This window comes from Struthio camelus, chromosome 1 (genome assembly GCF_040807025.1).
Source record: "Struthio camelus isolate bStrCam1 chromosome 1, bStrCam1.hap1, whole genome shotgun sequence".
Taxonomy (NCBI): domain Eukaryota; kingdom Metazoa; phylum Chordata; class Aves; order Struthioniformes; family Struthionidae; genus Struthio; species Struthio camelus.
The window spans coordinates 178,177,518-178,190,733 of NC_090942.1; the positions used below are offsets into that span (position 1 = coordinate 178,177,518).

The 13,216-nt window shown below is 38.9% G+C and overlaps 1 protein-coding gene across 17 annotated transcripts in view; it reads left to right on the top strand.

Annotated features, from left to right (window-relative positions):
• Positions 1-13,216, top strand: part of KLF12 (KLF transcription factor 12) — a 277,654-nt gene that overhangs the window by 178,593 nt on the left and 85,845 nt on the right. For 14 of the 17 annotated variants that reach the window (XM_068929636.1, XM_068929641.1, XM_068929646.1 and 11 more), the window contains one exon: positions 11,112-11,171. The exons of the other annotated variants lie outside the window; for them this stretch is intronic. In XM_068929636.1, the coding sequence (XP_068785737.1) occupies positions 11,112-11,171 (60 nt within the window). The remainder of the gene's footprint in view (positions 1-11,111; positions 11,172-13,216) is intronic. 17 annotated transcript variants of the gene reach the window in all.

Below are 13,216 nucleotides of genomic sequence, written 5' to 3' on the forward strand. Positions count from 1 at the left end.
TCATTGCAAGGAAGAAAGTGCCCTTGAAGCCTTCCAAGGGGAGATCCTGTGCACTTTACTTAAGCATCTAAACTTGGCAGACAGGAGTTTCCTCTGAAGATACTGAAATGCATCTACCATTGTGCTGAATATTCAGGCAGTGTAGGTGCATGCATAAAAGGACTGCTTCAGTGTGCAATAAAGCTCAGGTATAGGCTAAGCGTCTAAGCTAAGCAGGCTAGACCTCACAGTCTATAAGACCATCCCATCAAATGTTTTCTTTCTTAAGTGAGCTTATAAGCTTTTTCTTGTGAATAGTTATGCAGTTAACAACAAAAAGAAATTGTTACTGAAAGGTAATCTTCTATTCTTATGGGATAACGGCATGGAAGTACAGCAAGAGCATGGCAGCGTCCTTTTCTTTGATTTTGGATTGTTGTGCAGTCTTGCTTTTTTGTAAGCAAAATACCAAGACTAGTTTGTACATGCTAGTGGGAGGTGCAAGACAACAGTTGACCTTTTTCTGGCTGATTTTCAGACATCTTTTAAATTATTCGGCATAACGATTTTGCGTGTCTATCTATCTCACTGTTGCCACCTAAGCTCTGAGAGCAGAAAGGAATTGAGGCTCCTGTAGTCGATATTTCCTTTAGGTCAGTTCTTGCAGCTCCCTGTGCAGTGTGTGGGCTCTGGGTCTTGCCATGTGGACAGCTTGACTTTCCCCGTGTGCTCTCTGTGGGGACTCTGGGTGTGGGGTTCGTCTTGCCTAAATGGACATCTGCAATGTAGATACGTGCATCCAAGCTAGATATCTAGCCTTCCTGTGTACCGAATGGATAGCAGTTGGCATGTACAAGTGGTAATTCTTTTGAATAGCTATTCTAGCTATTTAATTTAGGGAGAGAGAGAGTTAAGCTCATGAGTGCCTGCCTGTTCCTTGTCATTGACTATAGGTGGTCCAGGGACACCTATACATGCATATCTAGGACATACGTGTTAGCACTGTAGATCTCCGATGTTAGGTGAGAGTAAGCAAATCCACAATGCCTGGCTCTGACATTTTGGATTCCTTTTCAGGAACCAGTGTGTTGAGAGTGACAAGTCTACGTTGAATGCACCAACATCTGTCTTTTGATCTAAATCTACTAGATGGAGTTAGCAACTTCAAAGTTTTAACAGCAAGCTAAAGAAACTAACTAGATGGTAGTTTTGGAGGTTTTGGTTTTTTAGTATAGCAATATTTTAGATTTGTTGTCTTGGAAATTACCCTTACCTGGCTGGGTCACAGAACAGTTTGGAATACCTATAAGGTATCATGTAAGGGATCATGTCCTTTAAAAACTGGAAGGTATCTTTCTGTGTTGCTGCTTTGTTTCAGGTGCACTATAGTCTTACACGAAAAGAATTCTTACCACTAAAAATTCTGGCAATCGAATAACGAAAGCTGCCTATTCGGTATTAGTTTGTATTTACTTGAACAGAATGTAATTTGCTTGCATATTTGTAAAATAACCAAGTATGACTATTTTCTCAGGGAAATTGCCTTCTTGCCTGCTAGCTTTATATTGGCTGAGCATCCAGGCTTTTTAGTACTTCTTTTGGATAGGTTTTCATAGTCATTCTTCAGTTCAGCAAACTCAGTCAATAGTATAAAGTTATAAATAAAGTCTTAATTGTCTTAATTTGAAACAAGGTATTTCAGTGAAATTTCTTTATGTGAGAGTGTTGCTTTATGGCAGTTACTATTCACTACTGTAATATGGGCTAAGAATAATTTATTAATCTCTGATAATTTGCTCTGAGTGATAATAAATATTGCAGCAATATGCAGCTTTTAGTGGGCTTTGCACTGTAAACAGCAGCTCATCCTTTTTGTAGCATGTTTTACACACTTATTTTGATATGTAACTCTGACAAAGAGCAAATTTACCACTATGTATCTGACGCCACTAATGCTTATTACACAGTAAGAATAGCATCATATATGCAGGGTCAAATCTCAGGTATGCTCTAGAAGCATATCTTTATGAAATCAAGGGAGGAGAAAGTATTAGTCAAGCCCTGGAAGACCAGTAAAACTTTTTAAGGTCCCACCTCAGAGGCAACATGCTGTTCCCTTAGCCTGGCAGCCATCCCACAGCTAAGTAGCCCCGATGAGGTGGGGCTCAGAGTACCCCCAGGAGCTTCACCCATTGTACATAGTAACAGAAACACTGAGCAAGAAGTTCATCCCCCCCTTACCCACAACATGCTTGAACAGTAAAATGGCATTATTTTACAGTGTGCTTCTCTCTTCCCCCTGAAAACGCATGACGTATGATCTCCTGCCTGCCAAGGCTGAGGACAGGAGTGGGAGAGGCAGAGGATGATTTTTAGCATGAACTTTTGATCAGTGTGTCAGTAAAAATCCAAAAATATGGAAATTCCTCTTTCTCTCTAGACTCTTTTCTCTTTAGGGAATGTAGGCAATCCAAAGAGTTAAAGCAGAGGGAACCCCTTTGACAAAGGCATTTTTTGTTTTAAACAATGACCAGGAGAAGATGGAAAGTCCATATAACTGATCAAGCTTGAGGTAGCTTCTTGTTTTTCTGGGATGATGGAGTGACACAAAATTCAATGAGGAAATCCTGAATATTTGTAGTTACAGGCATAGTGAAGTCACAGAAAGTTGTTCTGACTTTCGGATGTGACAGTGATGACCTGTAGCGTGGTACTCTTCGTTGCACTGAGCTGGATGCTGCTGAGTGCTTAGGTGTATGAAAATGAAATTAGGGGCTTTGTCTCAACCTCCTTCTCTTTGGCTCTGTTATGTGATTGATGTAACGATGCTAACGTGATCAACTTACTTAATTTTTAAATATTGCTGGTTTTTATTTCTATAATACAGTTGAAGATAGTTTTTAATACTGCACTAGTGAGAAAGAAATTCCGCAGCTGATTGATGGACAACATAGCTACAATGCCAGTTTGCTCTTAAATTGATGTGTAGTTTTCAAGTCTGAATTTTTCTCATTTCTCTTTTCTTCTGCCTCTTCATCTTCAATTTAAATTAGCTTCTGTGGCTGATTTTTATCTCTTGAAGTTTATAACTGTGTTCCCATCAGCCATTCATTTTCTACACTTATATTGACTGTTTTCCTGCTGCGGTGGCAATCATCACTACCATTGTACTATTCATGGGAGAGAACTTTCACCTCAGTTTTTTTTTCTCCGAATACAGACAAAATACTTTGTCTCGAGTCTCTGAGAAACATAAGTGAGGGTGTTTTGGCAGTATTTGTGTGAACTTTGCTTCTCACTCCTCTCACACATCCGCCCTCTGTGAACAAGTGCTCATTTTAAAACTGGCGCACAGATGGAAAACGTACTAGTGCCGGTCCAGAATTTCTCAATAAAACATTTTTCACTGGAAAATGCTGATTTGTCTAAAGCAAAATCATGGGAATATATAAGTTTCAATTAGACTTTTGTCACAAAGATTTCCCGAGTTTGGGATATGTTTCCTTGATCAAAATAAATCAGACACCTTAGAAAAGAAGATAGCGTGGTTGCTACACCCCTCGCGTGGGAGACTCAAGCCCTGCATGCAGCAAGAATTGACCTGGGAGGTCCCCACCCTCCCAGGAGTATTCGTCGTGGCACAGGCAGTCATACCATGGGGATTTTCCTCAGTCTTGCAAAGAGTCACTGGGCAAATTGCACTGACTGATTTTAATCTTTAATGCAAAGAGAGGGAGTGTGCACCTATGGATGCAAGTGAAACACACTAGTGAAGTAGAGCTCAGTAAGGAAGGCGAGCATCCCTGTTATGGGTGATGTCCTCACTATATGGTTATTTCGAGGATACTTTCTATTCTAGTTTTATTTTATTTTTTCATCAAAAATGTTTAGTCTCAGATGTGTATCCCACGGCAGAAGAGAAAGGGACTGTGCAGTGAAAAATACTCTTGAGTTGAAAGTGGGCTAATTACCCAAGGGCACCATCGAGTTGACACATTTGTGCTATGTCTCAGTTAGCTTAGGGAACCTTTGGACAGTGCTGGATTGTGCAATTTGGACATCCTTTTGCAACAAGGTTTATCTCTTGTTAAGCTATCTAAAAGTTAGGCTCAAGTCTTTCGGGCTTCTAGGTCCAATCACCTCTTCTGCTGCGATCATCTACCTTTTGGAGGTGCCTGTTTTTCCCCACTGGTTATAAAGCCTGGGCAAATAGCTTAGGGAGAATAATTAACTTTAAGATTGCTGCAGTTATATATGGCGAATCTCACTCTATGTGATTTTTTAAGGCCACAGTGAATGCCTCAAGAAGAAACTGAACCACTGTATCTTAATTTTGGGTCTATGCCACTACTGTAGTGTATGATATCTCATGCAGTTCAGATACTGATTACTTCTATAGGGTATTTATATGGCACTGTACAAGCTTTCTTCTACTATAATTTGATTTCTTAGAATCCTCTGTCTGTATATAAAAAGGAATATGCCTAAAGCAGTACTAAAGGCTTCTACTGCAAGAGCTTGAAAACCCTGTATATCTTTTCCGAATGGCTCTTTAGGCACTACGTGTGAGTCTTTAGTTCCAGTAATCCAAATGGACATCTACACTATTGTAAGAAGGATTTTTGGATTTTTTTTTTTTTTTTTTTTTGCATAGGCAACATTTTACAAACCAACATTAGTTTAATAATTTGACAGGGTGAGCAATACAATCAAAGGATGTCCTTCTGTGCATGCACAGAGATTCCAGGGTTTTGATGTGGAAATTTGCCCGTATATGTCACAGAGCCACTTGCCAGGATAACAGATTTCCCATCAGCCAGTGATCATTATGAACATTGCCAGGTGGACTGAAATTGTAAATCAGAAGCAGCTTGTACAAAGAAATGGACAGAACTGCCTGTTTTATAAGGATAGTATTGCTTAAAAGACAGTGTATTAGGAAATAGGGGCTTTGTCAAATTATTCCCTGAAGAAAGTTAATTTTAAAAATAAAAATGCTTTTAGCTTGGTCTACACAAAATTATTTTTTCCTGTCTTTGCTGTAACACTAAGTTACCAATGGCTGTTGAATAGATTAGGCTAGAGCAAGGAAACGTTGCCATTAGAATGTCTGTTCTGTTCTTTTGAATCATTTGGAAGTGCTTGATATTACAGTTTAATTCATGTTTTACCATACCATTACCCAGAGTAATATTTTCCTGTCAAGAAAAATATTTAAATTAGGTGCAAAATAACCTGGAATAACCAAGGAATCCTGGCTCTGTTAAAGTCCGTCGGAGTTTTGCCATTAACTTCATCAGGTCCAGAGGTTAACCTGCAACTGTAACAGAGTCTGGATGCTAAAAACAAACAAACAAACAAAAAAAACCTGAACACTTAGGCTAATTCAGGAACCAGTATGGCACAGCAAGAGAGGTATTTCTAACACATACTGCTTCATAGATGCCTTTCTGTATATCTCATTCATTACCTTTATCCTTCACAAACAAAATAAACTTGTTTCCTAGCTTCAATACGTATATTTAGTTGTCTTATATAATTATCTTTTCAAACATAGATTAGATTTACTAGTTATTTTTAATTTTAGTCTAACAAGCGCCAGTCATTTCAGGTTGGTTATCAAACTTTGCCATTGTTGCAATTTTACATTACTAAGCACGTTTACACAAATGCACCTTGGAATAAAATCCCCCAAAACGATAGAGTGTGATTTATAATTCCTATAACACTTTTCAGAGTGCTTTGCAAATATTAACTAATTAAATTGTACAGGTCCCCTGTGTGTTCAAAAATTATATTTATCCGCAGGTTAGTGCCTTGCTCAAGGCCATGCAGCAAAGCAGCGGGTGAGATGGGATCAGAAACGTCTTCCTTCTAGCCCCACGCTTAATCCACTGCGTTGTGTTGCTCCAGAGTGAAGCTCTAGTCATTAGTGTTCAGATATGTGAAATGTATTTTATTGATAGGAAGGGAGGCATTGTGTAATTGCTTCAAAAGCATGTCACCGAAGTATGAATTATAAATAACATTATGCATTACTGCTACCCAGGTAGCAGTTTGTGCCCCTATTTGGCAATAGTTTCCCCAGTGATTCATTATTCAGCTTTTTCTGTATTTTGTTTCTACAGCAGCACAGAAAGCAGAGGCAGAGCGGCTCGCATTAAGAAATTCAGAGCTGTGGCAAGTACTCACTGGTGTGGACTAGACAGCAGAACACTGCCAGGAAAAGCCACAATAAAACTGCCTCAGTGCACTGCTACCTTGACTTACTGATAAGAAACAGAAAGAGCATTGTCCTCTGCTGTCACTTGAGCCAGAACTACTTCTTTTTTCATTATCAAGATCAGATAAGTTTTTATCTTTCCTTTTCCGTAAGGCAATTCCTGCAATTTTGTGATGCAGCATAATTAATTGTTAATAGCAAACATGCAGCACAATTAATTGTTAATAGCAGTGCTTATACTGATGTATGGAAAAATATTTCCTGGCTATTCAGATCAATGCATGCAGAAACACAGAAAAGCTGTGTAGATCACAAATACATAAACTGCATGTAAGGGAGGGCACTAATAAGAGGAGTTCACTGCTTGCTGAGTCATAATTGACTGAGCATGTGAATACAGGAATGTAAAAAAATACATATTTTTTTCTATTCTTCTTTTTCCTGCATAATAGGTAAAGATTATCTTAGATTTTCCCCTTTGTTAGTTCAATCCTCTTTCACTAATAGTGACTCCACCAAAACCTCATCTCTCACAGCAAATTCTCTTTAGGCTTCAGATAAACAGGAGTGAAGGACGTGCCTGGATGATGAATACAGAAGAGATTTTTGTGCTGAGCCCTAGTGACAACGAGGTGTCATTCTGCATGTGGATGTGGCTGAGGACATGGATATTAGCATTTTGGACACATTAAGAGAGGGATAATTGGGACTTAAAGAAACCACACGTAAGAATTTACTTGGGCCATGATGAAAGGAACTGAAGGCTAACATACAGTTCTGGTAGGGCAGTGGTTGAGATAGCGTCAATCATGAGGTGCGTCAGAAGTAACGATAGTCACAGGTTTCGGAGTCAGGCGCAACACTTTCATCATTACAGTCATGATAAAGGTTTGGATAAGATTTTTATTTACTTACCCTTATCGATATACCGAGCTGGCATGGGGTACAGCGCGGCAAGGAAATGTGAAACCTGAGGAAGGCAGGAAATAAGGAGGAGACCAAGGCAGATAGGAGGAGGCAGCAACAGCCAAGCCGCCCTTGCTTGGCATGTAGCCTTTGCTCAGCTCAGGCAGCGGGGAGTGGGCTTGCTGGTACTGAGATCTAACGCTGTTCTGAACGTTGTTCATCCTCAAGCTTGTCTGTGGGGTCTGCTTGTGGCAGAAATCTCCAGTGTTGTAAACAGAGCCTGAAAAATGAAATAATCTGGAAACAAACAGAACCTGCAAGCAGGCCCAGAAGTAAATACTTGTATTTAGGTACTCCTTAAAAGTCAGCAGGAGTTTTCATCTTGTCAAAATATCTCCCTAAAGTATTTGCATTTAAATTATCATATTTAACATAGGCCTCGGATAGTGCATGATAAATCAGCAGCACGCAGTGCTCTCAGATAGACAGGTAACTTAACATAGAAGTCATCCTGGTGTTTGTCTTAAGAGCTGATAGCCCTAGCTATCCCGTTGTGATCAGTCACCTATTAAGGCCAAAGAGTCAAACCATTTATAAATCAGTTAACAGGAAGAACTGAAATAATGATGACAAAATACACAGAATTCTCAATCATAAAAGTTTCAACAGCAGAGTAGCAGGATGATGTTACATAATAAAGTATTTGCTCAAAGTGCTTTGTTCTCCTGCTCTAGGTGATTCCCTTTGCACCCAGCATTTCCACTTCCTCACTTTGCTGTCTGTCACCACATCATTTCACTGAGATTCTAAACCACTACTAACACACAGTCAAAATAAATGTGGTTTTCCACTTGCTTGGGAATGTATTTAAATCTTAATAATGCTCCCTAGCAAGCGCACGCAGTTCTATAAAGGTTAAATACATGTTAATATACTGTATGGCAAAGAGATACTGCTATTCCCATATGCTAACGCCATGCTTGTAATACTACATGTACTCGGAACAAAGAGGGACTGTAATAATCCGGACACTTGAGACAAGATACAGGTTGCCTACTTTGGGGGCCCAGTGGAAGTGTTTCATAAAATAGATGTTGGCTCCAGTAGAGTGTTTCAGAGCACCTCTATTAGGCATCAGTGCTCCCTCAGCGTAGTCAACGGCGAGTGTTAAACGCTCTAAAAGTCCAACATGCAGAGCAACAAGCTTCCTAGACCCAGCTCCATTTAGCTGCTACGTACAAGGCTATGGGTCATCTCTCTTCCCTCTGAAGGTTGGGCATCTGACCCTTAGCTGTTTGTTAAAGCAAAGTTTGAGAAAAACAGTTACATTCCCAATTTCCCTTTGTGGAAGATGACAGATCAATTCGTGTCATTTGAGCTTACGTGCTTCTACCTGTTTTAAAACACAGAGCGCCCTTTCCTCTTCCTAATAGCATCACAGGAGAGGATTCAGTATTTTAAAAATGTGGCAGCTAGAGGCAGCAGTTGCATAGCCACCTACATCTGGCATTAAAAACCTAGTGTTTGGAGTACTGACTCAGAAAGTTGGATTCCTACGTTAGCAAGTTCTTGAACCATTAGGCTATGATGCAAAAGATAGGCAGGATGGCCTTACCACCTCCTTTATCCTCTTCTTTATCCTCCTCCACTTTTTGGATTGGGAAGTGACCATTGCAGATCCTGTTCATGCTGAATCTGTGTTGCCAGGCGTGTCCTAGCCATTTCCAGAGCACAGACAAGTAAGATTCAAGCCTCACCGGCAAGTTTAGACACTTCTACTCTTAGTTTCTGGATCCTTTTAGAGGTTTGGTGGGAAGTAAGTGCTTAGCTTCCCAACTGCATGCTTTTGCGCTTGGGCAGGCACTGAAACGTCCCTGTTGACCTGAAGGGGTGGGCATTTGATCTGCTTGTTGGTCCATTCCTGATCTGCCTCGGCTTACTGAATGATGTTTTAAGGTGCAGTTTAACCGGAAAGAGTGGCTAGTAAGCTGTGTTTGCACCGCTCAGACTTCTGAGGAGTAAGAGTGGGGCAGCCAGTGATCGGCAGTAAACTCTTCAGCCACCTCAGGCTGCACCATCTCCGTATGTGAGCCACATCCTTGGCTTTCAGGCCAAACAAAGAGGAAAATAGAAAGTTTTAGTGTTTTGAGGATTAGGTGGAGGATGGGTTTTCTGGGTGTCTTTCACTTCAGTGCCCAGATACTGTAGATTCTGACCAGAATTTTAGTTGTTTGCTAAATTTCCCATGAGCAAAAATTCAGCATGCAGATGTTTATCATCCGCACCGACTATGTTTGCCTGCCTTCTTCCTTATTTGTTAAAAAGGGGACCTCTATGAAAAGAATTACACAGAAATTAGAGTGATGATTTCTGGATGATATATCATTTTTCTGTAGTAGCTTTAGGAACAGTTATTTTTCCAAGAAGCAGAAAGAAGACATGGGGTGAACTAAAAGATGATTATAAACTAAGTGACATAGGAGTGAATGATCACTGTTATGGTTTCCACTTGCCATTTTTCCAGTACCTGTTGATTTCAGGTGAAGGCTAATGGGGTGGGGGAGATTTTTGCCCCATTGCCCTTTGGCTGTATACTGGTGCAACTCTGAAATAAAACCTGTATCTAGTGAATTCATGGGACACTTAGCTCTAGTATGCTTCTTAAGAAGGAAGAGACTCTACAGTAAATGGGAAAAGAGGACGGGAGAAAGCCAGTGTCATGGATGTAGTGGACCTAATAAATTTGACTTTGTTATGAAAATTCTTTGTGTCCTTTTGTCATCTTAATAGCAGATTTCTGTCATTATCAGAATTTTATCACTTAATGAAAGGAAAATCAAACAAACGGTTGAAAGGAAAATCAAACAAACGGTAGAAGAAAAAATATGTGCTGTACACTTCTAACAAGGCGACTTGAGAGGTTTTAAAGACATAATGCAAAATCGTGGAAAAAAGTAGATTATTTCTAAATGTTGCAATGTAAAATGCACCAGGCCACAGGTTTCCAAGGGCTAAAGGAAAGTGCAAGTATTTAAATCAAGAGAAATTACTTTGAATTTTTCCTTTTCACTTCAAAAAATTACTGTGCCGACCTGGCCACTTTAATAGATCGTTTTAAAGGATAGGTTTCCAGTGTAAATGCGTTCCACTGCTAGTGTGCTAGAACATTTTTATGATTTGTATTATTATTATTATATTTTTACTAGTTTCTTGGGCGTTGGCTTCAGATTAATTTCACGGCGCATTTGAGGACTAAACCACAGAGAGACGGGCTGAAGGGGGTTATTCATGAACTTGGCTTTTTACGTTTTTGTTTTTTAAATGAGGTGGAACCATTTCAGGAAGCCAGATGTGTAATACTCCTTTTTGAGCACACGTAGATCAGAATTTGTCAGTGAAAAGGAATATTACATGTATTCCAAATGACAACGTAAGAGTTTATACATCTATTAGATAGTATGTTGGTGATGTTTAATATTCCAAATAATATTGTGAAAGATTACAGATTTTCCCTGGAGTCTTGATTTTAAAGAAAAAGTGTTAATAGCTAGTTTTTCAGTGATGTGTTGGGAATAATATTACTTAAGCGACAGAATGCTGAGAGTGGAAGTTCACTCCTGCTTTTATGCCCTCTTTGTGCAATGGCTGCCTGCTCTAAATTCTTGTTAACGTTTTCGTCTTGGTTGATGACTATTTTTTAATGAGAAAATGTGATCCACCGTGATCCAGAATTAACACCAAGTGACACCTGGGCCCTTAAGCTTGACTCTGCTCCCATGCAAATTAATGGCAGAACTCCTAATGATTTCCTTAGTATTATTTTGGACCTCTACAGAATAATTTCAGTTTAAGAAGGAGTTTTAAGTGAATGGGAAAATTCTAAGTCCTTTCCACACTGAGGCTATGTGCTTACTTGCAGTAAGTGTTCCTCAAGTTTGTCTTAAGTCCCCTGCAATTGTTTGGGGTAACTTAAAATTCCTAATTGTCTGTGTTCAATTTCCAGAGAGAGCATGTGGGGCTGTGCCAGGTCAGCTGTTAACCCTTTTCGTTTTTTCAACTCCAGGTATGAAGCATTTTATTGTGTATTATGCAATGTTCTGTTTTATTGACAAAGTCTAGTAGCAGTTCTTTTCAGTTTTCTTTCCCTCTTTGTGTCATGGCTGGGGCTGGGCAAAGTCTGAATTTGATTTTTGGGGCTACCTGGGTGGTGGTGTGCATTATGGGAAATCTTCCAAGTCCTCTTAAATAAAATACGAAAATATAAAAAAAATTATGTCTGATGTTTGATAATGCAGTTAAAAATGTCCAAAGTAGCCTACTGAAATTAAATGTATGTCTCATTTTACACAAGATTTACAAAATTAATGCTGATCCACATAGCTTATGTTATAATGAGCTGTAAAATGCAGGAAAAGGTATTTGTAAATATCTCCTTGCTTTGCTTTCAAGGAGACCAAAATTTAAAAAATGTACTATGTAATGTGCCTAATAGATGCCCTACATCAGAGTGCTGAGCTCACGTTCAAGTGAAATCCAGCAAGCATTGGAAGTCAATAGGTGCCTCAGGTCCACCTCGCAGGTAGAAATGATGTCATATATTGCAGAATCATATACCAACACTGATAGGATTACTGTTCTTGGATTAATTGCTCTTGCTTTATTGGATTTTAAAACCACACGCAATTAAATGTCGACTCTTAGTGCGTGCTTGCTTGCTTCTTTGTCCTTCCCCCTTCCTTTACCTGTTTTGTGGACCCCTAAAAAGATTCCTTTGGAGTTGTGTTCACTGCTTAATGAGTGTGAACCCATCAATTCACTGCCTTCTGTACTTTTAGTAATCCATGGACCCTAAATCTATGGAGTACAGAAGGAAAAACAACTTCATATGTTGAGGATAAGCAAATACGTGGCAGAAAGAAATCTAATTCTTCACATTTATCAGTAGGTCTAAACTTCATAAGAAAATTAAGAAGATGGAATGTTTAAAAGCAATTATACTTTCAAATTGCTATTAAGCAGTCAAGAGAAATCATTCCTCAATTCTACTCCTATCTCCAATTTGCAGTTAATTGCTTATAACAGGGATATTTATACTAAAAATTTGCAGAATCTTATTGCTCAGATATTTCCAAAGCAGCAACAGCATCTTCTCTTTTGAAGCCAATACAAACCTTTTAACATTTGCTTGGCAGCAAAAGTTTAACATTATTAACAGAATTTGAGAATTTGAAGCATTGAGAATATATGTTTGTTAAAAAAATCCTTAGAATTGTATTTGATCTAATTGAAAACATCAGTGCAATTTTGAAGTGATTCTTTGGAAAAGATCCCACTAATCTGCCAAAGCTTTGTGTTTCCTCAGTAAATACGTATTTCTGATACAATTTTTGGTGCCGGCTCCTTTCACTATAATTAGCAATAATATTTGCTATCATTAGCAATTCTATTGTACATGAAAACTTCTTATGAAGGAGGGTTATGTTGTCAATTCAAAAAAGAAATGTTTATGAATTTACACTTATCATTTCGACATTGTAACCTGTCTATTAAGTGAATATGCAGGCCCCATCCATAACAGTGAATATGAGATCCTGCTAATAAGACAGTCTGAACAGCATGAATGGGTTATATGTAGATGAAGAAGGCATGATTCATCTCATGTACTGCTTGTGCAACACTAGACATTTGTTGGCTCTGACCGGAGTGAGATGAGACGGTAATGTAATATATTCGTGAGGCAAGTAATTGCTAATTCAACCAGAAACTTGGAAGAGGACTATGGTGTTTTCTATATCTTTTTAAAATAATGGACCAAATTGTTCAAGAAAGTTCCACCTCATTTAGGCCATGATCTGTAGAGTGTAAGGTGGAAATGACGCCAATGAGTATTTAAGTCAGTGCATTGTTTGAAATTATGAATTCATATGGTCCACTTAAAACTCTGTTTGCATTGCTAGGAGAATTCATCACAGCTGGTCTTGATTCTTGGAGTACGGAGCTATTACAGTTTAGGAACAATAACTGTTTGTCAGAACTCAACTCTGCTACAATTAAATACAGTTCTGTGACTGTATATATTTCATTTGAATGAAATTTCATGCATCTCCA